This window comes from Salvelinus namaycush, chromosome 9, assembly GCF_016432855.1.
Source record: "Salvelinus namaycush isolate Seneca chromosome 9, SaNama_1.0, whole genome shotgun sequence".
In the NCBI taxonomy this organism is placed as follows: domain Eukaryota; kingdom Metazoa; phylum Chordata; class Actinopteri; order Salmoniformes; family Salmonidae; genus Salvelinus; species Salvelinus namaycush.
The window spans coordinates 35,561,862-35,586,236 of record NC_052315.1 but is presented as its reverse complement, the minus strand read 5'-3'; the positions used below and the strand labels follow the sequence as shown (position 1 = coordinate 35,586,236).

The following is a 24,375-nucleotide window of genomic DNA, read 5'->3' as shown; positions in this document are numbered from 1 at the left end:
GCCTGCCACTGGGATTCCTCTCATCACCATATTTGGTAGTTAATGGAACCGCCAACCGGATGCTTCAAATTTATACATCTGGTGGAATATCTGGCTCATTTTTCTATCTGCATACTTGGAGTGTGTATGAAAGTGAAAGTGGGCTTGTCAACAGAAGTGGGTGTATTGAAAGCGAATCATCTAATTGGGAGATTTCTTGCCACTCAAGATCGTTTTGCGTGGCTGATTGGGATGCACGACAAGTTTATTGTTTAACTGTATCATTTTAGCTAAGCCTAACCTTAACCTTTTTCCAAACTTTAACCTCATTCTACTAACCTGCCACGTTTATTATCCAAACCAGCTACGCATTTTAGCAAAGCTAACCCCTTTCCTAACCTTAACTTTATTCTCCTAACCTTCCACCTCAATTATCCTAACCTGCTACGGTAGTTCTCTTAACTTGCACTGTAAGGTAAGTATTTATGTGAAGTTGCAGTATTCATTGATGATCACTGGCAAGCCGTGGTACCTACATTTCAGGCCATTTAGTCAAATGACCATAGCCCTCACATAGTAGTAGCTTATGTAGCCACTAGCAGGATGAATTTGGGGGAGTGCCCAGTTTTAAACTAGCTAGTAAACTGCTGTCTTTAGGGGGAAGGAGGAGGTTCTTGGCCTCGGGTGGCACGAGAGTATCAAGACCCGCCTAGTCTGTCAGAATCAACGCTGAAGAAAGTGGACTTTGTCGCTTTTATAGCAATGGTGACAAATGGCACTGCACTGAACAAAAATATATAAACGTAACATGTTTCATGAGCTGAAATAAAAGATCCCAGAAATGTTCCATAGGGATGGTGGCAGGTTACCTCCAGACGTGACGCTTGGCATTCAGGCCAAAGATTTCAATGTTGGTTTCATCAGACCAGAGAATCTTGTTTCTCATGGTCTTAGTTGTCTTTAGCTGCCTTTTGGCAAATTCCAAGTGGGCTGTCATGTTTCTTTTACTGAGGAGTGGCTTCCATCTGGCCATTCTACCATAAAGGCCTGATTGGTGGAGTGCTACAGAGATGGTTGTCTTTCTGGAAGGTTCTCCCATCTCCACAGAGGAACTCTAGAGCTCTGTCAGAGTGACCATCGGGTTCTTGGTCACCTCCCTGAACAAGGCCCTTCTTCCCCAATTGCTCAGTTTGGGTAGGTGGCCAGCTCTAGGAAGAGTCTTAGTGGTTCCAACATTCTCCCATTTAAGAATGATGGAGGCCACTGTGTTCTTGGGGATCTTCAATGCTGCAGACATTTTTTGGTACCCTTCCCCAGATCTGTGCCTCGACACAATCCTGTCTTGGAGCTCTACGGACAATTCCTTCGACCTCATGGTTTGGTTTTTGCTCCAACATGCACTGTCAACTGTGAGACCTTATATAGACAGGTGTGTGCCTTTACAAATAATGTCCTATTAATTGAATTTACCACAGGTGTACTCCAATCAAGTTGTAAAAACATCTCAAGGATGATCAATGGAAACAGGATGCACCTGAGCTCAATTTCAATTCTCATAGCAAAGGGTCTGAATACTTATGTAAATAAGGTATTTCAGTTGTTTATTTTTAATACATTTGCAAAAAAAACTGTATTCTCTTTGTCATTATGAGGTATTGTGCATAGATTGCTGAGGATTTTTTATTTATTTAATACATGTAACGGCTGTCTTCGTCCTCCTCGTCTGAGGAGGAGTAGGAGATATCGGACCAATACGCAGCGTGGTGAGTATTCATATTTATTTAGAATACTTGAAACAAACAAACAAAATAACGAATAAACTAACGAACACGAAACAGTCCCGTATGGTGAACAAACACAGAAACAGGAACAATCACCCACAAACCACAATACAAAACAGGCTACCTAAATATGGCTCCCAATCAGAGACAACGACAATCACCTGCCTCTGACTGAGAACCATATCAGGCCAAACACATAGAAATAGACAAACTAGACAAACAACATAGAATGCCCACTCAGATCACACCCTGACCAAACAAAACATAGAAACATACAAAGCAAACTATGGTCAGGGCGTGACAATACATTTTAGAATAAGGCTATAATGTAACAAAATGTAGAAAAAGTCAAGGGGTCTGAATACTTTCCGAACTTCAGAAAGTTTTCATACCTGAATTAAAAATGGATTAAATGTACTCAATTTTTTTCTCACCCATCTACACATTCTAGGTCCTTGCCAAGGAGAGGATTGGAACCTTCCAAACACAGAAAGGCAGCGTTGATTCTTCTTCTTTGGGTTTATTGGCGAACTACACGCAAAAATGTGTATTGTCGCCACCAACTGGACAGGTGTGAAAAATTCACTAAAGAAAAGTAAATTCCATAGTCTACAGGAAAGATCAAATTAACATTATTCCACACAAACTACGAAAAAACCCACAAAAAAACGATATATATATATATTCCCGCTCCTTCAGTCATTTGAAACCTAAAATCCCCTGCTCAGGCTCGACAGGGTGGGACCACACGAGTCAGTACCAATGATGTACAGTGGCTTCAGAAAGTATTCAGACCCCTTGACTTTTTACACATTTTGTTGTGTTACACCGTGAATTTAAAATGAAATCAATTTAGATTTTTTTGCAAAGAAGGGCACCTATTGGTTGATGGGTGACAGTGAAAACATGTTTTTGAAAGTTTTTGCAAATGTATTAAATGAAATACAGAAATATATTTTTTAGATAAGTAGAAATATAAAATGTACATACAATACTTTGTGGAAGCAACTTTGGCAGCGATTACAGCTGTGGGTTTTTATGGGTAAGTCTGTCTCTAAGAGCTTTCCACACTTGGATTGTTTTGCCTGTGCTTAGCTTCATTCCATTTATTTTTTATCCTGAAAACTCCTTAGTCCTTAACAATTACAAGCATACCCATAACGTGATGCAGCCAACACTATGCTTGAAAATATGGAGAGTGGTACTCAGTAATGTGTTGTAATGGATTTGCCCCAATCATTACACTTTGTTTTCAGGACAAAAAGTTAATTCCTTTTCACATTTTTTTGCAGTATTACTTTAATGCATTGTTGCAAAATGTTTTGGAATATTTGTATTCTTTACAGGCTTCCTTTTCACTCTGTCAATTAGGTTAGATTTGTGGAATAACTACAAAGTTGTTGATCAATCCCCAATTTTTATTAACCCATCTACCAATAGGTGCCCTTCTTTGTGAGGCATTGGAAAACCTCCCTGGTCTTTATGGTTGAATCTGTGTTTGAAATGTACTGCTCGACTGAGGGACCTTACAGATAATTGCATGTGTGGGGTACAGAGATGAGGTTGTCATTAAAAAATCATTTTAAACACTATTATTGCACACATAGAGTCCATTCAGCTGATTATGTGACTTGCTAATCACATATTTACTCCTGAACGTATTTTGGCATGTTATGGCATGCCAAAATACGTTCAGGAGTAAATATGTGATTAGCAAGTCACATAAAATGAAAATGATAAGGGGTTGAATACTTATTGACTAAAGACATTTCAGCTTTTCATGAATTCGTAAAAGAAACATAATTCCACGTTGACATTATGGGGTATAGTGTGTGTATGGTCCAGTGACAAAAAAAAAAAAAAAAGGATTTCATTTTAAATTCAAGCTGTATCACAACAAAATGTGGGAAAAGTCAAAGGGTCTGAATAGTTTCTGAAGGCACTGTACATATTATACTGTAAATACACTGTAAATATTCCCGCTCCTTCAGTCATTTGAAACCTCAAATCCCCTGCTCAGGCTCGACAGGATGGGACCACACGAGTCAGTACCAATGATGTACAGTGCCTTCAGAAAGTATTCAGACCCTTTGACTTTTTCCACATTTTGTTGTGATACAGCTTGAATTTAAAATGAAATCAATTTTTAAAAAATGTCACTGGCCCACACACACACACACATATATATATATATATATACACACACAGTTTTTTTTCTTTCGTAGTTTGTGTTGAATAATGTTAATTTGAGCTTTGCTGTAGACAGTGGAATTTACTTTTCTTTAGTGAATTTTTCACCCCTGTCCAGTTGGTGGTGACAATTTTCGTGTAGTTCGCCAATAAACCCAAAGAAGAAGAATCAACGCTGCCTGTTTGTGTTTGGAAGGCTCCAACCGGCTCCTTTGGCAAGGACCTTCTTGGGTAAACAAACGGAGAGTTGTCTCGGAGAGTTTTCTCACAGCTTGATGGCTACTTATGGATGGAAACTTGACCATACAACGGTAAATGAAACTACCGATTAAAGTATTTCTATTATTATTAGCATTCTATGAGCGGGAGAGAAATCGCAGTTTTGGCAACGCGGAACTGTCCTTCGATGTTCTATGCGGAGATGGGCTAACAAAGAACTCTCGCTCCAGCTAGCCAACGCGAATCAGACAGATTTAAAACAGTCAAGTGCCAAATCTCATGTTCGTTTTTTGTCTTTGTATTATTATTGTTTTGTGTTAGTTATCGTTTCGATTTCACGATAATGTAATTTGACAAACGTTAATCAATTGTTATTTTATCAAGTTGGGGTAGCTAACTGTTAAGTTGCTAGTCGCCACCAAGCACCATCGTAGCTCGATAACTTAAAGTAGTTAGTTAACTATGAGATATTTCCAAAGACAGTACAGTGTGAAGGTAGGCTAAAACTGCTTCTCCGATCACACTAGTAGGCGATATCATGGGGACCTTGGCTACCTTAGCTCATGCGTAGAAACACGTCATCGGGTCTAACGGTCGTCTCGCGCCGAACTACGCATGTGCAGGCTGTCAACTCAAAGGCACTCCTGTGATATAAAGTTGTTTTTTTACGAAAATGAAAACGTGCCAGTTTCTCAGTTTCACGAGGTTGGAGTAATAACATGTTAAACCACTTAAGACATTTGCTTGAATCTAGATTGCGCCTTTAGATTTTGAGAAAATGAACAACCAAGTAAGAATTGTTCACTTCTCTGGTTTGATTGGTCTGTTTCTCAAGCATTCCCGGAGGTCTTGCAATGTTGCGCCTTTGGGTTTAGAAACTTTTTATATTTCTATCACTAATTTTTAGGTAAGTTAATAATACTAGCTAGCTAACTGCGCAGTCGCCATGGAATGATGGTGAGCTAACTAACTAGTAGCTAACGTTTGTCGAAAGAAGATACAGATTTTATTTTTTTTTACTTTTTTTTATTTTTTTGTATTTTCTTCTACCATATCTATTGTGTTATGTTCTCTTACATTCAATTCCCATTTCCACAAACTTCAAAGTGTTTCCTTTCAAATGGTACCAAGAATATGCATATCCTTGCTACAGGCAGTTAGATTTGGGTATGTCATTTTAGGGTAAAATAGAAAAAAAAGTTAGGCTAAAACTGTTAATCCAATATAAATCTCCAATCGCAATTGTAACATCTTTGATTGCAGGCGACGTTGGCTCGCTAAACTCATGCATATAAATAGGTGTAACGCTTCGAACACACCGACTGCGTCATTGCGTTTCGATACACCAGAAGTACATTCATTTCCAATGGAACGCTGCATTTGCCTTGCAGCATTGCGTTGCAGAGGCAGTTGCAGTGCGTTCTGTGTGGTGCATACGTTCGATAAATCGAACGTATGCATCAAATTGTATGAGTGGACTTGACAGAAAGTAGCAAAATATGAATGTAGATTTTTTTTTGCACACATTCAGTAAAAATTTGGGATTACATAAAAACAGTTTGATTGCATAATTTCTTTACATTTTTTATTTATTTATTTGCCAAGTATATTATTTATTCGATGACATCCTCAAATTAATTGTGAGAGCCTATAATATAATTTCCCTCCAAAATGCAGTTTTGGAGCGAAATGCAATAATAAATAGTCAAGATAGGCAGAGTAGGCTCTTTCAACAATGAGACCAACGTTGAGGAAGGTGGTCTTGATCGCGCTGTTGGGCCGGGACCAGCCCCGCCGAAAGCTAGCTAACGCTAACTAGCCACATCTAGCACAAGCTCACTACTAAACTGACCTGGCAATCCTACTATCGTGGACACTTGTCTCCAAGCAGCATTTTTTGTGTTTATGTCCCTGTAGCTGTCAGCAGTTGTGTCAAAAAGACACGGTTTTGAGGATACTGCGAAAATGATTCTCTCCTCCATGTGTCCAACCGCATGCAACCATTTGCAAAAGGTACCTGCATCAGTATAGTTGCCTAGCTGCGCAAAATGTTATGCAGCAGTGATGCAATGACGCAGTCGGTGTGTTCGAAGCGTAACGCTTCGAACACACCGACATGGAGGAGAGAATCATTTTCGCAATATCCTCAAAACCGTGTCTTTTTGACACAACTGCTGACAGCTACAGGGACATAAACACAAAAAATGCTGCTTGGAGACAAGTGTCCACGATAGTAGGATTGCCAGGTCAGTTTAGTAGTGAGCTTGTGCTAGATGTGGCTAGTTAGCGTTAGCTAGCTTTCGGCGGGGCTGGTCCCGGCCCAACAGCGCGATCAAGACCACCTTCCTCAACGTTGGTCTCATTGTTGAAAGAGCCTACTCTGCCTATCTTGACTATTTATTATTGCATTTCGCTCCAAAACTGCATTGGAGGGAAATTATATTATAGGCTCTCACAATTAATTTGAGGATGTCATCGAATAAATAATATACTTGGCAAATAAATAAATACAAAATGTAAAGAAATTATGCAATCAAACTGTTTTTATGTAATCCCAAATTTTTACTGAATGTGTGCAACAACAAAAAATCTACATTCATATTTTGCTACTTTCTGTCAAGTCCACTCATACAATTTGATGCATACGTTCGATTTATCGAACGTATGCACCACACAGAACGCACTGCAACTGCCTCTGCAACGCAATGCTGCAAGGCAAATGCAGCGTTCCATTGGAAATGAATGTACTTCTGGTGTATCGAAACGCAATGACGCAGTCGGTGTGTTCGAAGCGTAACGGTCGTCTCGCGCCGAACTGCGCATATGTAGGCTGTAAAATCAAAGGCACTCCTTCAATATCAAGTTGCTTTTAGGGAAATTAAAACATTTCACTTTCACGAGGTTGGGATTAATAACGTGATCAACTAGTTATGACGTTAGCTATACTCAAGGTTGTTACTTTAGAGTTCGAGAAAATGAACAGCTAAGAAGTAATCTTTCACTTCTCTAATTGATTTATCAAACTATGAACCCAGGTCTGTTTCGCAAGCGTTCCTGGAAGTCTCGCGATGTTGCGAAATTCTGCGGTTTGTGCGTTGAGTATATTTGGTCGCTAATGTTATCTATTTAGCTAGAAAATGTTAACAAATGTACGTCAAGCATTTCACATTGATAACTGACTCATCAATGTCACATTTTTTTTTATACGTGTAGCACATACACAAATAGGTTGTGCTGAATTGAATCACACGATTTTCTCTACAAAGCTCAGAAATTAAGCCGTGTAGGTCTTAGACCGCAATATCTACAAAGCTAGCATATAGAATTGTTTAAAGATTGTCATAAAATGTATCATTTAGCCATTGGATTTTAGGACCCCTGTAGGTATAACAAAGATATATACTGAACAAAAATAAAAACGTAACGTGTTTGTCCCATATTTCTTGAGCTGAAATAAAAGATACCAGAAATGTTCAATACGCACCAAAAGGTTGGTCTAATTTTGTGCACAAATTTGTTAACATCCTTGTTAGTGGCCAGCAGGTAATCTTCAGGGGAGTGGTCTGAAGGTAGCCCAGTACCTGGCTGTAAAACATGCATTGGGGGTAAAATGTGCCAAAAATAATATGACCAAACATGGGTGTACATTTATTTTTTCTCAGTTCTTTTCCCTCTCAGATATAGATCTCACTTCAAAACCTTGTTCCTAATGATTAATTTACTTTATGTTTTGTCAAATATGAATGTGTTACTCAATACATTTCTATGGGCTATAGCAGTAAATGCAAAATTCAATATTTAATCAGTTATTTTGTTTGTGTATATATATCTCACATGCAACAAAAATATAAACGCAACATGCAACAATTTCAAAGAGTTACAGTTCATATACAGAAAATTGGTCAATTGAAATTAATTCATTAGGCCCTAATCTATGGATTTCACATGACTGGGAATACAAACATGCATCTGTTGGTCACATACCTTGTGACCAACAAAAATCCAGTCAGTGGATCAGAAAACCAGTCAGTATCTGGTGTGACCACCATTTTCCTCATGTAGCGTGACATATCTTCACATAGAGTTGATCAGGCTGTTGATTGTGGCCTGTGGAATGTTGTCCCATTCCTCTTCAATGGCTATGCGAAGTCGCTGGATATTGCCGGGAACTGGAACACACTGTTATACACGTCGATCCAGAGCATCCCAAACATGCGCAACAGTATGACATGTCTGCTGAGTATACAGGCCATGGAAGAACTGGGACATTTTCAGCTTCCAGGAATTGTATACAGATCCTTGCAACATGGGGCCGTGCATTATCATGCAAGTCAGTTAAGAACAAATTCTTATTTTCAATGACGGCCTAGGAACTGCCTTGTTCAGGGGCAGAACAACAGATTTTTACCTTGTCAGCTGGGGATTCAATCTTGCAACCTTTCAGTTACAAGTCCAATGCTCTAACCACTAGGCAGAACAACCGACACCTTTGTGAGTCTCCCCTTTCGATATTGGTGTGTAGCTCTGATGGTTCGGTCTGGACAGTCGGTTTTGTGAGATGACCTCAAAATTACGACGTCAGTGACAGATTTGAGACGACTGTTGTAAAGCTTGTGGTTGTCGTATAGCCAAACAACCGACACTGTCACATATTAGTTTGTAACTCAGACGGTTCGGGTTTTACAGACGGTTTCGTGATAATTTTCTTGTCTGGATCCTCTTGTAGAAAAAGGCCACTTTCACAAGCTCCCATGTTATGGAATAGGCGTAAACTTTATATCGGCGGAAAGAGGGCCTTGATTTGCAGCCACTACAAGAAACAGTAAGTCTCTAGCATAAACACACGGAGCTATTCAATATTCAAAATGACGTCACTTTGTGAGGCACAGGTGTGTCAATCGACTCTAGGGGGTTTAATCAATGTGGTTTAGACCCATAACAGTGTGACATAACTAGGACAGAGGGTTGCATAAAACCTTGTAGTGTTTCAAAGCTGCTGTTGGGTCGGCGTTGAATGCAGTTGACTACAACGTACAAGCCAACGAAGCTACTGTCGTATTATGTGTAAATATTGTGATATTTAGTTACCTAGTTGAATCACTGTTACTCTGCTGTGTACTGTAAAGCTTGAGATAACTGTTTGCCACTTGACCACCACAACAAGGTAGCTACAGATATTCACTCTAATGTACTGCTTCTTAACAACTTTTTTTTAACAGACATTCCTCAAACCTCTCTTTGCACTCATTGAGGGAATTTGGCCTGATAAGTCAGGAATTCTAGATTTTCTGACCAAACCCTCCCCTCGCCTGCCCTTAAACCAGTTTTCCCTTTCTCCCCTGAATTTTATTGTAATACTGATCTCATCTCTCCCTGCTTCTTTCCCCCTGCAGTGACACTTGATCTCAGCTGGCAGTGTGTGGCCTGTCGTTGCCTGCAGTGAAGCTCAGTGCTTGGAGCAGAGTCTAGCTCTTTCCCCCGCCCTGGTGGCTCCTTATGATGGATCGCGGTTGTACCTGGTTTCTTGCAGCATGGATGGTGTGGATCTAAAGGGTCTTGTGTATCAGCATCAGCTTTTCCTGTTCCGTGACTGTGTTCTGTTCGTTTCCATCTACAAAAGAACACCCTCTATCCAGACGCTGAGCCCTGTACACCTGCAGACTGTTTTAAAGCAACAAGCACACAGCTAGGAATAGGAGAGGGAGATCTGCAAAACAAGCTCCTGTTTAGTGGCATTTTTTTAACATTTTTTTTCTTTTTGACCAGATAGATTTGTTTCATTCCAAAGCCTGTATGGAGGAAGTTTGACTTCTCTTTTCTCTGTTGAATCGTATCCGCTCACTCTCGCGTTGGGTGGTGGGATGTCGGAAAAGCCCAACGACAAGATGGTGAAGTTCCTGGCTCCCCTTTCCAAGAGTGGTGATGGCAACGTAAACAACGGATCTGGCTCGGACTCACTTGTTGGTGAAAGGGTGGCAGTGGAGGTGAGGCACCGCCACCACACCATGGAGCGCGATCGCTGCACCGCCGAATATCGACCATTCTTCCGCCGCAGCGTCATCAGTGACTCCAATGCCACCGCCCTTGACCTCCCCTTACCCAGTACAATCCCTATCTTTGCGCCCATTGTACCCCCCGTGCAAGATGTGTCCCATCCTGCCGGTCCACCCCCTACCCCAAGACCTGCACCCCGTGTGACTGTGACGGAGAGCGAAGGAGGAGAAGTGAAGGTAGATGTGTCTGTAGAGCAGAAGGCTGCCATAGTACAAGATATCTGTGATGGGGATGCAGTAGTGACTCAGCCAGCAAACAGTCTAGCTGCCCTACCGCCAAGCCAAACGACAGAACCTGGAAGTGGCAGTGAAGTGAAGGAGAGGGAAGAGGGGGAGGAAGAGAAGGAGAAAGCCCGGGTGGAGGCTGAACAGAGAGAGGCAGAGAAAAAGGTGCAGGATGACATCGAGGAAGCAGAGACGAAAGCGGTGGGAACGTCGCCGGATGGGCGTTTCCTGAAGTTTGACATTGAGATTGGACGTGGTTCCTTCAAGACTGTCTACAAGGGCCTGGACACAGAGACCACAGTGGAGGTGGCATGGTGTGAGCTGCAGGTAAGAGCATGGGCTTTTTCATTTTTTATTTATTTAAACTTTATTTAACTAGGCCTTTCGTTTACTGGCCCAACACTCTAACCACTAAGCTACCTGCATCTCAATACTATCTATTTAATAAACTTGTATCCTCAAATCCCTCCCTTCATGACTACTGAGGTCTAGGCCCATAAGTCTACCTATCTTTCCTTCCTGTGACTGTGGTACTGTCATGCGGTCTGAGTCACATTCAGGGCATTTGGACATTAACTGTGGGTGTCACCGGTGATACACCCTCAGGTGTTTTAAATCAGTCACAGTCATCCGAGCATGCCCCTTCAGATTGCCATGCTCTGGTGATGCAAATTTACATGCGACTTTATGTGCACTGATATCATAGGCTAATTTATTAGGGGATAATTCACCAACTGAGTAAGTGGAAACTAAAAAACATGAGCTAGATTGCCAACTCTAAATATTATACCCACTGCTAGTAGCCGTCTATTAATAAATGTAATATCCTAAAAAACTTTGCAGTTGTAGCCTACCGCCCAATGAGGCTTATGCAATCGCAATGGCCAATGCGCGTTCTGTATCACAAAGCCGTATCAAATATCTGTTGTAAAATATTTGCTAATAATCCTCCTGATATTAGTTTAGTACACTAGTGCAATGTCTCCTTTGTTCTTCCAAACCCTCACCTTTGTATTTATTATAGGCCTTATCTCATTAGTCAAGTTCCTGGCATTTCCTCTCTGAGATCTAGCCCGCAATGTTACAGAGCTGACTAGGGTTGGGACAATACAAATATTGTGATACTCGTTAGTGTTGTGACAAGGAAACAAAACACAGGGGATTTAACTTGTTTAGGAAAACATCCCTAATGTTGGAAACAAACGTTATTATGTTGTCATCCAGAGTCAAATGGATTTATTTTCCAGGCTATAGCACACTATTTTACATACCGAAGGTTTTTAAAGGACCAAAGTATGGCCTGCTTTGTGTTTTCATTTTTGCCATGGAAAAAATATTGTGATTCTGGTGTTGTCCCTAGGGATAACAATATATTTTCGATCAGGATGGACCCCTTCCTGAATATAAGGGTCATCTTCATTTGTGCACAATGCAGCAAAGCTTTTTGAAATGGAATTTGACAATGTGTTCTTATTGACCGTTTAGTACCTACTACATCAAATGTATTTATTTAAAATCAAATGTATTTATATAGCCCTTCTTACATCAGCTGATATCAAAGTGCTGTACAGAAACCAAGCCTAAAACCCCAAACAGCAAGCAATGCAGGTGTAGAAGCACGGTGGCTAGGAAAAACTCCCTAGAAAGGCCACACCCTAGGAAGAAACCTAGAGAGGAACCAGGCTATGAGGGGTGGCCAGTCCTCTTCTGGCTGTGCCGGGTGGAGATTATAACAGAACATGGCCAAGATGTTCAAATGTTCATAAATGACCAGCATGGTCAAATAATAATAATTACAGTAGTTGTCGAGGGTGCAACAAGTCAGCATCTCAGGAGTAAATGTCAGTTGGCCTTTCATAGCAAATCATTGAGAGTATCTCTACCGCTCCTGCTGTCTCTAGAGAGTTGAAAACAGCAGGTCTGGGACAGGTAGCATGTCCGGTGAACAGGTCAGGGTTCCATAGCCGCAGGCGGAACAGTTGAAACTGGAGCAGGTGGACTGGGAACAGCAAGGAGTCATCATGCCAGGTAGTCCTGAGGCATGGTCCTAGGGCTCAGGTCCTCCGAGAGAGAGAAAGAGAGAATTAGAGAGAGCATACTTAAATTCACACAGGACACCGGATAAGACAGGAGAAATACTCCAGATATAACAGACTGACCCTAGCCCCCCGACACAAACTACTGCAGCATAAATACTGGAGGCTGAGACAGGAGGGGTCAGGAGACACTGTGGCCCCATCCAATGATACCCCCGGACAGGGCCAAACAGGCAGGATATAGCCCCACCCACTTTGCCAAAGCACAGCCCCCACACCACTAGAGGGATATCTTCATCCACCAACTTACCATCCTGAGACAAGGCCGAGTATAGCCCACAAAGATCTCCGCCACGGCACAACCCAAGGGGGGGCGCCAACCCGGACAGGAAGACCACGTCAGCGACTCAACCCACTCAAGTGACGCACCCCTCTTAGGGACGGCATGGAAGAGCACCAGTAAGCCAGTGACTCAGCACATGTAATAGGGTTAGAGGCAGAGAATCCCAGTGGAGAGAGGGGAACCGGCCAGGCAGAGACAGCAAGGGCGGTTTGTTGCTCCAGAGCCTTTCCGTTCACCTTCACACTCCTGGGCCAGACTACACTCAATCATATGACCTACTGAAGATATGAGTCTTCAGTAAAGACTTAAAGGTTGAGACCGAGTCTGCGTCTCTCACATGGGTAGGCAGACCATTCCATAAAAATGGAGCTCTATAGGAGAAAGCCCTGCCTCCAGCTGTTTGCTTAGAAATTCTAGGGACTGTAAGGAGGCCTGCGTCTTGTGACCGTAGCGTACGTGTAGGTATGTACGGCAGGACCAAATCGGAAAGATAGGTAGGAGCAAGCCCATGTAATGCTTTGTAGGTTAGCAGTAAAACCTTGAAATCAGCCCTTGCCTTAACAGGAAGCCAGTGTAGGGAGGCTAGCACTGGAGTAATATGATCAAATTTTTTGGTTCTAGTCAGGATTCTATCAGCCGTATTTAGCACTAACTGAAGTTTATTTAGTGCTTTATCCGGGTAGCCGGAAAGTAGAGCATTGCAGTAGTCTAACCTAGAAGTAACAAAAGCATGGATACATTTTTCTGCATCATTTTTGGACACAAAGTTTCTGATTTTTGCAATGTTACGTAGATGGAAAAAAGCTGTCCTTGAAACAGTTTTGATATGTTCGTCAAAAGAGAGATCAGGGTCCAGAGTAACGCCGAGGTCCTTCACAGTTTTATTTGAGACGACTGTACAACCATCAAGATTAATTGTCAGATTCAACAGAAGATCTCTTTGTTTCATGGGACCTAGAACAAGCATCTCTGTGTTGTCCGAGTTTAAAAGTAGAAAGTTTGCAGCCATGTCTGCAACACAGGCTTCTAGGGAGGGCAATTTTGGGGCTTCACCATGTTTCATTGAAATGCATAGCAGTGAAAGTTAACATTATGTTTTCGAATGACATCCCCAAGAGGTAAAATATATAGCGAAAAAATAGTGGTCGTAAAACGGAACCTTGAGGAACACCGAAATTTTCAGTTGATTTGTCAGAGGACAAACCATTCACAGAGACAAATTGATATCTTTCCGACAGATAAGATCTAAACCAGGCCAGAACTTGTCCGTGTAGACCAATTTGGGTTTCCAATCTCTCCAAAAGAATGTGGTGATCGATGGTATCAAAAGCAGCACTAAGGTCTAGGAGCACGAGGACAGATGCAGAGCCTCGGTCTGACGCCATTAATAGGTCATTTACCACCTTCACAAGTGCAGTCTCAGTGCTATGATAAGGTCTAAAACCAGACTGAAGCATTTCGTATACATTGTTTGTCTTCAGAAAGGCATTCAGTTGCTGTGCAACAGCTTTTTCTAAAATTTGAGAGGAATGGAAGATTCGATATAGGCCGATAGTTTTTTATATTTTCTGGGTCAAGGTTTGGCTTTTTCAAGAGAGGCTTTATTACTGCCACTTTTAGTGAGTTTGGTACACATCCGGTGGATAGAGAGCCATTTATTATGTTCAACATAGGAGGGCCAAGCACAGGAAGCAGCTCTTTCAGTAGTTTAGTTGGAATAGGGTCCAGTATGCAGCTTGAAGGTTTAGAGGCCATGATTATTTTCATCATTGTGTCAAGAGATATAGTACTAAAACACTTAAGTGTCTCTCTCGATCCTAGGTCCTGGCAGAGTTGTGCAGACTCAGGACAACTGAGCTTTGGAGGAATACGCAGATTTAAAGAGGAGTTTGTAATTTGCTTTCTAATGATCATGATCTTTTCCTCAAAGAAGTTCATGAATTTATTACTGCTGAAGTGAAAGCCATCTCTCTTGGGGAATGCTGCTTTTTAGTTAGCTTTGCGACAGTATCAAAAATAAATGTTGGATTGTTCTTATTTTCCTCAATTAAGTTGGAAAAATAGGATGATCGAGCACGAGTGAGGGCTCTTCGATACTGCACGGAACTATCTTTCCAAGCTAGTCGGAAGACTTCCAGTTTGGTGTGGCGCCATTTCCGTTCCAATTTTCTGGAAGCTTGCTTCAGAGCTCGGGTATTTTCTGTATACCAGGGAGCTAGTTGCTTATGACAAATGTTTTTAGTTTTTAGGGGTGCAACTGCATCTAGGGTATTGCGCAAGGTTAAATTGAGTTCCTCAGTTAGGTGGTTAACTTATTTGTCCTCTGACATCCTTGGGTAGGCAGAGGGAGTCTGGAAGGGCATCAAGGAAACTTTGGGTTGTCTGAGAATTTATAGCACGACTTTTGATGCTCCTCGGTTGGGGTCTGAGCAGATTATTTGTTGCGATTGCACACGTAATAAAATGGTGGTCCGATAGTCCAGGGTTATGAGGAAAAACATTAAGATCCACAACATTTATTCCATGGGACAAAACTAGGTCCAGAGTATGACTGTGGCAGTGAGTAGGTCCAGAGACATGTTGGACTAAACCCACTGAGTCGAGGATGGCTCCGAAAGCCTTTTGGAGTGGGTCTGTGGACTTTTCCATGTGAATATTAAAGTCACCAAAAATGTGAATATTATTTGCTATGACTACAAGGTCCGATAGGAATTCAGGGAACTCAGTGAGGAACGCTGTATATGGCCCAGGAGGCCTGTAAACAGTAGCTATAAAAAGTGATTGGGTAGGCTGCATAGATTTCATGACTAGAAGCTCAAAAGACGAAAACGTCTTTTTTTTTTTTTTGTACATTGAAATTTGCTGTCGTAAATGTTAGCAACACCTCCGCCTTTGCGGGATGCACGGGGGATATGGTCACTAGTGTAACCAGGAGGTGAGGCCTCATTTAACACAGTAAATTCATCAGGCTTAAGCCATGTTTCAGTCAGGCCAATCACATCAAGATTATGATCAGTGATTAGTTCATTGACTATAACTGCCTTTGAAGTGAGGGTCTAACATTAAGTAGCCCTATTTTGAGATGTGAGGTATCACGATCTCTTTCAATAATGGCAGGAATGGAGGATGTCTTTATTCTAGTGAGATTGCTAAGGCGAACACCGCCATGTTTAGTTTTGCCCAACCTAGGTCGAGGCACAGACACGGTCTCAATGGGGATAGCTGAGCTGACTACACTGACTGTGCTAGTGGCAGAGTCCACTAAGCTGGCAGGCTGGCTAACAGCCTGCTGCCTGGCCTGCACCCTATTTCATTGTGGAGCTAGGGGAGTTAGAGCCCTGTCTATGTTCGTAGATAAGATGAGAGCACCCCTCCAGCTAGGATGGAGTCCGGCACTCCTCAACAGGACAGGCTTGGTCCTGTTTGTGGGTGAGTCCCAGAAAGAGGGCCAATTATCTACAAATTCTATCTTTTGGGAGGGGCAGAAAACAGTTTTCAACCAGCAATTGAGTTGTGAGACTCTGCTGTAGAGGTCATCACTCCTCCTAACTGGGAGGGGGCCAGAGACAATTACTCGATGCCGACACATCTTTCTAGCTGATTTACACACTGAAGCTATGTTGCGCTTGGGGACCTCTGACTGTTTCATCCTAACATCGTTGGTGCCGACGTCGATAACAATATCTCTACACTCGCCAGTTTTAGCTTTAGCCAGCACCATCTTCAGATTAGCCTTAACGTCGGTAGCCCTGCCCCCTGGTAAACAGTGTATGATCGCTGGATGATTCGTTTTAAGTCTAATACTGCGGGTAATGGAGTCGCCAATGACTAGGGTTTTCAATTTGTCAGAGCTAATGGTGGGAGGCTTCGGCGTCTCAGACCCCGTAACGGGAGGAGTAGAGACCAGAGAAGGCTCGGCCTCTGACTCCGACTCGCTGCTTAATGGGGAGAACCGGTTGAAATTCTGTTGGCTGAATGAGCGACACCGGTTGAGCATTCCTACAGCATTTCCCTCCAGAAGCCATGAGAAAGTTGTCTGGCTGCGGGGACTGTGTGAGGGGATTTATACTACTATCTGTACTTACTGGTGGCACCAACGCTGTTTCATCCTTTCCTACACTGAAATAACCCTTGCCTAACGATTGCGTCTGAAGCTGGGCTTGCAGCACAGCTATCCTCGCCGTAAGGCGATCGTTCTCCTGTATATTATGAGTACAGCGACTGCAATTAGAAGGCATCATGTTAATGTTACTACTTAGCTTCGGCTGTTGGAAGTCCTGACGAACCATGTCCAGATAAAACGTCCGGAGTGAAAAAGTTGAGTGAGGGGAAAACTAAAAATATAAACGGTAATTAAAAAGTAAAAACCGTAAAGTTGTCAGGTAGTCAAGTAAGGTTGGCAACAAAACGCGCAGCAGCACGTAAACAAGTCTGCAAGTTGTGACCGGAAATGACTAATTACATTCACTCCCTACTACATGGGTCTATGCCACCACAACACCGGTGACTGTTCACGTTCCAGTAGAATCTCGTGGCCCACACCCAGAGTGATTTCCTCCCTGATTCAGTCTCCTGAGTCACAGCCACAGCTTTTTTCCCTTTTTAAGAAACGGCGTTGCCTTTTCCCTTTTAATTGTTTGGATTCTTTCTGGTCAGAGGAAGGGCGCTAGAGTGGCCCCACACTTCCTCATTTTGTGTAAAGAATGTGTCCTTCCTCATTGTGGTATTGGTATGACAAGTGTTTCACAATGTGTTTATCCTTTACTCGTACAGTCACACAGAGCTGTGTTGCATGTTTTGTCTTGAAAGTCATGATGTTAAATTACAACTTAAAGTTGAAGAAAATCACCCACTAATTTGTCATTTTTGCCGATTTTAAAAGTGTTAGCTAGTAATGTGTCTCGCGTTAATGCAGAATAAATAAATAAATAAACTTTCTGCTCCACATCAGACGCTTCTCCACTCGGATGAGAATTCACGAAGGTTGGTTATGAAATTATCAACTTTACCCTGTATAAAAAAAAAAAAAGACCATATACAGTGCATTCGGAAAGTATTCAGACCCCTTGACTTTCCACATTTTGTTATGTTACAGCCTTATTCAAAAATATGATGGGAAAAAAACGATTTAATCTATCTACACACACTACCCCATAATGACAAAGCAAACATTTATTAAAAACAGATATTGCATTTAAATAAGTATTCAGCCTTTTTACTCAGTACTTTGTTGAAGCACCTTTGGCAGCGATTACAGCCTGGTGTCTTCTTGGGTATGATGCTACAAACTTGGCACAGCTGTATTTGGCGAATTTCTCACATTATTCTCTGCAGATCCTCTCAAGCTCTCAGGTTGGATGGTTTTCAGGTCTTTCCAGGGATGTTCGATCGGGTTCAAGTCCCGGGCTCTGGCTGGACCACTCAAGGACATTCAGAGACTTGTCCCGAAGCCACTCCTGCATTGTCTTGGCTGTGTGCTTAGGGTCTTTGTCCTGTGAACCTTCGCCCCAGTCTGAGGTCCTGGGTGCTCTGGAGCAGGTTTTCTTCAAGGATCTCTCATTACTTTGCTCCCTTCATCTTTGCCTCGATCCTGACTAGTCTCCCAGTCCCTGCCGCTGAAAAACATCCCCACAGCGTGATGCTGACACCACCGTGCTTCACCGTAGATATGGTGCCAGGTTTCCTCCAGACGTGACGCTTGGCATTCAGGCCGACGAGTTCTATGTTGGTTTCATCAGACCAGAGAATCTTGTTTCTCATGGTCTGAGAGTCTTTTGGTGCCTTTTGGCAAACTCCAAGTGGGCTGTTGTGCCTTTTACTGAGAAATGGCTTCTGTTTGGCCACTCTACCATAAAGGCATGATTGGTGGAGTGCTGCAGAGATGGTTGTCCTTCTTGACATTTTTCCAAATTTTCTTTAAAACCTGTTTTTGCTTTGTCATGGGGTATTGTGTAAAGCTTGATGAGGAAAAACACATTTAATCCATTTTAGAATAAGGCTGTAATTTAGCAAAGTGAGAAAAGTCAAGGGGTCTGAATGCTTTCCGAATGCACTGTCTTTATATTGACACTCTGAGCCTGTCATAACAATCACAGATCCCACACACACCAAGAACGTGGAGATGCTGCTATCACAGCCCTTCCTCCTCACTCAGCCCGGAGAGAGAATTCTGCACATGCTCAGTCCAACCCCTGAGCTCATTGCTTTTGTGAATTTAAAATGGGTCAGATTCCTGACTGATGAATTTCTAATCTCCTGTGTGAAGCGCAGCAGGCTGGCCTGCCAAGGCCTGTTTCTTCAGCTCTCTATATATCCATCGTCTATCTCCTCCTCCCCCTCCACTTAGTCCCTTCTCTCTCTCCTTCCACACTCCATCCATTCTACAGAGATGATGCTGACAGTGGCATGTGACTAATATCTCCCCAGGATTCAGACATAAAGCGTATAACCAATCAAGCTGCACATTTTATTTTCTATTGCCTCAGGATATATTCTTGCCTTTTCTTTATTTTATGCTCCCTCTCGAACTCTACATGTCAAATATTTGTCACAAACATAAAGTGGTGTGTGCTACCCCATTGCTGAGAAGTATAAGTTAACTATCTAAGGTCTGCCAAATAAATGATCTCCAGCTCAGGGCTCCAGCTATGCATTTGGTTTGCTAACTTGCTAGCTTGCAAGATCAAGCTTCTTGGCTACAGAAAAGACAATCCCCCCTGGATCAAGATCCCCGCTGCCTAAATTTGTTTTGTGCGTCAAAAAATATATATATGTTTTTTGAATTAAATATTGCCCATTGTGTGGTAATACCGTATACCCTGGTATGGTACAGGAATGGTATGAAGTTACAAAAGTCAATACCACCCAACCCTAGTAGGCACTATGCTGGGAGGAGCTGAAATCCCCTCACACGGTTATTAAAGCTGTCCCATGATCAGTAAAACTCAAGCACAAGGCTTTATTCCCCAGACATAGTCTAGGTTATACACCACCCACCCCAACCCCATGTACACCGAGGCCCATCTCTTCCCTCACAGCCTAGACTCGACCAGACAGGCTTTCCAGCCTCCCAGCTGCAGACAAAGCCGGTGTGTGAAGACGGGTCACAGAGGACAGGTATCACCAGGGCTCTATTAGGTGCTCCTAGATATTTTGCTGTGGGACCTAACATTTTATTTTGGGAGCACCAGTGTGACCAGGGGGGGAAAAATCACCCAGATAATAATTGTTGTAATGATAGGCTTCACTGTGCAATTGTTTGAGTGCCCTAGAGAAAAAAGCGAGGTCAGATTCTTTCATATTGTAAAGAATGCACCAGCGATTTGTATTTCTTGTAACTTTCTGAAGAGAACTGTATGGGAATGCCTGTCTACCACTTTGTGTAGCCAGTTAGCGATGCCAAGTACCATCAAATATATTTTATTTTCTTCCCCTGGCCTCAAAAGTGGTCTCCTGATGTGGTTTTAATCATTGTTATGGACTTGGAACATCATTTTATTTTATTTTTTTATTAAAAAAATAATAGATTTTGAGTGAACCTGGAAAAACTAAACAGAGTAGTTTTTGATGTTATTATGACTGGTAAGTATTCTGAGTGGCTGGTAGATTTTTTTCCATCTATCTGGTAACTTTACCAGTATATCTATCATTTGGGGGCACAGAAAGAAAGGGATAGCTTATTTAGAATATCAATGATCATAGTGATAGGACTAAGATCTCATTATACAATAAACATAACCGGCAATAATAATACAGATGAATGAAAAGCTGATAAATAAAGGCCAAAATGATCAGGAGAAAAAAAATAGATGGAAATACCAGTTAGAAATGCATTTGACAGTCATGAGTATCAGTCTATGGGTTCATTTATTTAGTTTAGTTGAGTTACATTAGGCTGTGTTTTTCGTTAGTCATCATGTAACTTATTTATCCAGCACAACTATCACATAAGCACAGCATACAGAGCCTTTTTTGAGCTGGATTTCTCCTGCAGCTCCTCAGCTGGTTGCTGTTGGACTAAAACATTTAGCTTTTATAAGCCCATTCATTGCACAACAATTCTAAATGCAATCACAGTTTTGGTGCATGATTAAAAAGAGCTACTATTTTTATTTCTCTACTGGTAATTGAAGCCCGCCTCCATTCACATAATGCAATAGTCATGTAAACACCATTCTCTTATCTTAATTGGCATACGGTAAAAATCTAAGTAAACTTACGCCTATTAAAACACTTGGTTTTCTGAGCAATCTTTCAAATAATTAAGACATGTAAACTAGAGGTCGACCGATTTATGATTTTTCAACACCGATACCGATTATTGGAGGACCAAAAAAAGCCGATACCGATTAATCGGCCGATTTAAAAAAAAAATATATATATATATATATATAAATAAAGAAAATTCAATTTAAAAAAAAAAAAACAATTATTTTATTTGTAATAATGACAATTACAACAATACTGAATGAACACTTATTTTAACTTAATATAATACATCAATAAAATCAATTTAGCCTCAAATAAATAATGAAACATGTTCAATTTGGTTTAAATAATGCAAAAACAAAGTGTTGGAGAAGAAAGTAAAAGTGCAATATGTGCCATGTAAGAAAGCTAACGTTTACGTTCCTTGCTCAGAACATGAGAACATATGAAAGCTGGTGGTTCCTTTTAACATGAGTCTTCAATATTCCCATGTAAGAAGTTTTAGGTTGTAGTTATTCTAGGAATTCTAGGACTATTTCTCTCTATACGATTTGTATTTCATATACCTTTGACTATTGGATGTTCTTATAGGCACTTTAGTATTGCCAGTGTAACAGTATAGCTTCCATCCCTCTCCTCGCCGCTACCTGGGCTCGAACCAGGAACATATCGACAACAGCCACCCTCGAAGCAGCGTTACCCATGCAGAGCAAAGGGAACAACCACTCCAAGTCTCAGAGCGAGTGACGTTTGAAAAGCTATTAGCTCGCACCCCGCTAACTATCTAGCCATTTCACATCGGTTACACCAGCCTAATCTCGGGAGTTGATAGGTTTGAATTCATAAACAGCAGAGCTGCTGGCAAAACGCACGAAAGTGCTGTTTGAATGAATGCTTACGAGCCTGCTGGTGCCCACCATCGCTCAAATCATAGACTTAATTATAACATAATAACACACAGAAATACGAGCCTTAGGTCATTAATATGGTCGAATCCGGAAACTATCATCTCGAAAACAAAACATTTATTCTTTCAGTGAAATACGGAACCGTTCCGTATTTTATCTAACGGGTGGCATCCATCAGTCTAAATATTCCTCTAACATTGCACAACCTTCAATGTTATGTCATAATTACGTAAAATTAGTTCGCAATGAGCCAGGCGGCCCAAACTGTTGCATATACCCTGACTGCGTGCAATGAACGCAAGAGACGTGACACAATTTCACCTGGTTAATATTGCCTGCTAACCTGGATTTGTTTTAGCTAAATATGCAGGTTTAAACATATATACTTCTGTGTATTGATTTTAAGAAAGGCATTGATGGTTAGGTACACGTTGGAGCAACAACAGTCCTTTTTTGCGAATGCGCACTGCATCGATTATATGCAACGCAGGACACACTAGATAAACTAGTAATATCATTAACCATGTGTAGTTATAACTAGTGATTATGATTGATTGATTGTTTTTTATAAGATAAGTTTAATGCTAGCTAGCAACTTACCTTGGCTTCTTACTGCATTGGCATAACAGGCGGGCTCCTCGTGAGGCAGATGGTTAGAGCGTTGGACTAGTTAACCGTAAGGTTGCAAGATTGAATCCCTGAGTTGACAAGGTAAAAATCTGTCGTTCTGCCCCTGAACGAGGCAGTTAACCCACCGTTCCTAGGCCATCATTGAAAATAAGAATGTGTTCTTAACTGACTTGCTTAGTTAAATAAAGGTGTAACAATATTTTTTTTATAATAAATCTGCAAAATCGGCGTTCAAAATTACCGATTTCCGATTGTTATGAAAACTTGAAATCGGCCCTAATTAATCGGCCATTCCGATTAATCGGTCGACCTCTAATGTAAACACTTAAATCGATGTTCCAGCGGCGTATTTGGTCTGCGCATGTGCTAGCACCAGCTGAGCGAGCCTCCCTGAGTTCGGAACAACTGAATGCATGTGTCTTACAAGTTGTTTTCACAAACTAACTTTATATATGTCCGAACTCAGAATAAAATAGGCTTCCCAAAAATAACATGGTCACTGTGGTAGAACGTTTATTTTGATGGCCGATTATCTGCGTTTATCTGAGTGTAATCAGGTAGCCTGATTTCAGATGTGTCCTTGTAAACAGGATTATTAGGGAAATCGTTATTTTTGCAAAGCATGTAAACGTTTTAATAGAACTGTTATATTAATCTGACTATCCACAATAATTGAGCGCTTGGAACTCATAGCCTATAGGCCAATGCAGCAGTAGACCTATAACTTTCATTGCTCTTTCACACTGAGGATTGGTGATTATCAAGGGGGAGATTGTTGGAAAGATTTTTCAAATGGTTTACTGTGAGGAACTATAGTTTTAATATAATTGCATTGTGTGCATGTAACCATACTCAATGAAACCGTAAATGCGCAAGAATTGTTCTGTGGAGCGACTCGCCTTTCTTCGCCACACACCTGCCCTTCTTGTCTCAACATTTTAAATGATACTCAAGACACATTATCTTTACACATTTTAGATGCTTTTTGCTGACGCCCACAATTATTTAGTTGTGGCTTTCTCAAATAGGCATAGACCTACAAACTTGTGATTTGAAATAATCCACAGCTATCTTTTTAAAATTTGTTTACTCTTTTTGTAATTTTTCCCCTTTTTCTCACCAATTTCGTGATATCCAATTGGTAGTTACTGTCTTGACCCATCGCTGCAACTCCTATACGGACTCGGGAGAGGCGAAGGTCGAGAGCCATGCGTCCCCCGAAACACAACCCAACCTAGCCGCACTGCTTCTTGACACAACGCACATCCAACCCGGAAGCCAGCCGCACCAATGTATCGGAGGAAACACTGTACACCTGGCGACCTGGTCAGCGTGCACTGCGCCCAGCCCGCCACACGAGTCGCTAGTGCGCGATGAGACAAGGATATCCCTGCTGGCCAAACCCGCCCTAACCCGGACGACTCTGGGCCAATTGTGTGTCACCCCATGGACCTCCCGGTCGCGGCCGGCTGCGACAGAGCCTGGGCTCAAACCCAGAGTCTCTGGTGGCACAGCAGTGCCTTAGACCACTGCGCCCCCCCCCCCCCCCCCCCCCCCCCCCCCCCCCGCACTGCTTCTTGACTCACTGCTCGGTTAAAAGGATCGGGGTCCCGCTAGCGGGACAACTTCCGGTGAAACTGGAGGGCGCGTAATTCAAATAAATAATCGTGAATATTATGGATTTTAAACATTTAGGTACATATAAGTGTCTTATATCAACTGAAAGCTTAAATTCTTGTTAATCTAACTGCACTGTCCGATTTACAGTAGCTATTACAGCGAGAACACGCCATGCGATTGTTT

At 41.8% G+C, this 24,375-nt stretch overlaps 1 protein-coding gene across 1 annotated transcript in view; it reads left to right on the top strand.

Annotated features, from left to right (window-relative positions):
• The first annotated feature begins 4,151 nt into the window (after nucleotides 1-4,151).
• Nucleotides 4,152-24,375, top strand: part of LOC120054016 (serine/threonine-protein kinase WNK1-like) — a 63,010-nt gene continuing 42,786 nt past the window's right edge. Inside the window, exons 1-2 of the mRNA XM_039001371.1 lie at nucleotides 4,152-4,261; nucleotides 9,563-10,774. Of these exons, the coding sequence (XP_038857299.1) occupies nucleotides 10,031-10,774 (744 nt within the window). The 5' untranslated portion in view covers nucleotides 4,152-4,261; nucleotides 9,563-10,030. The remainder of the gene's footprint in view (nucleotides 4,262-9,562; nucleotides 10,775-24,375) is intronic.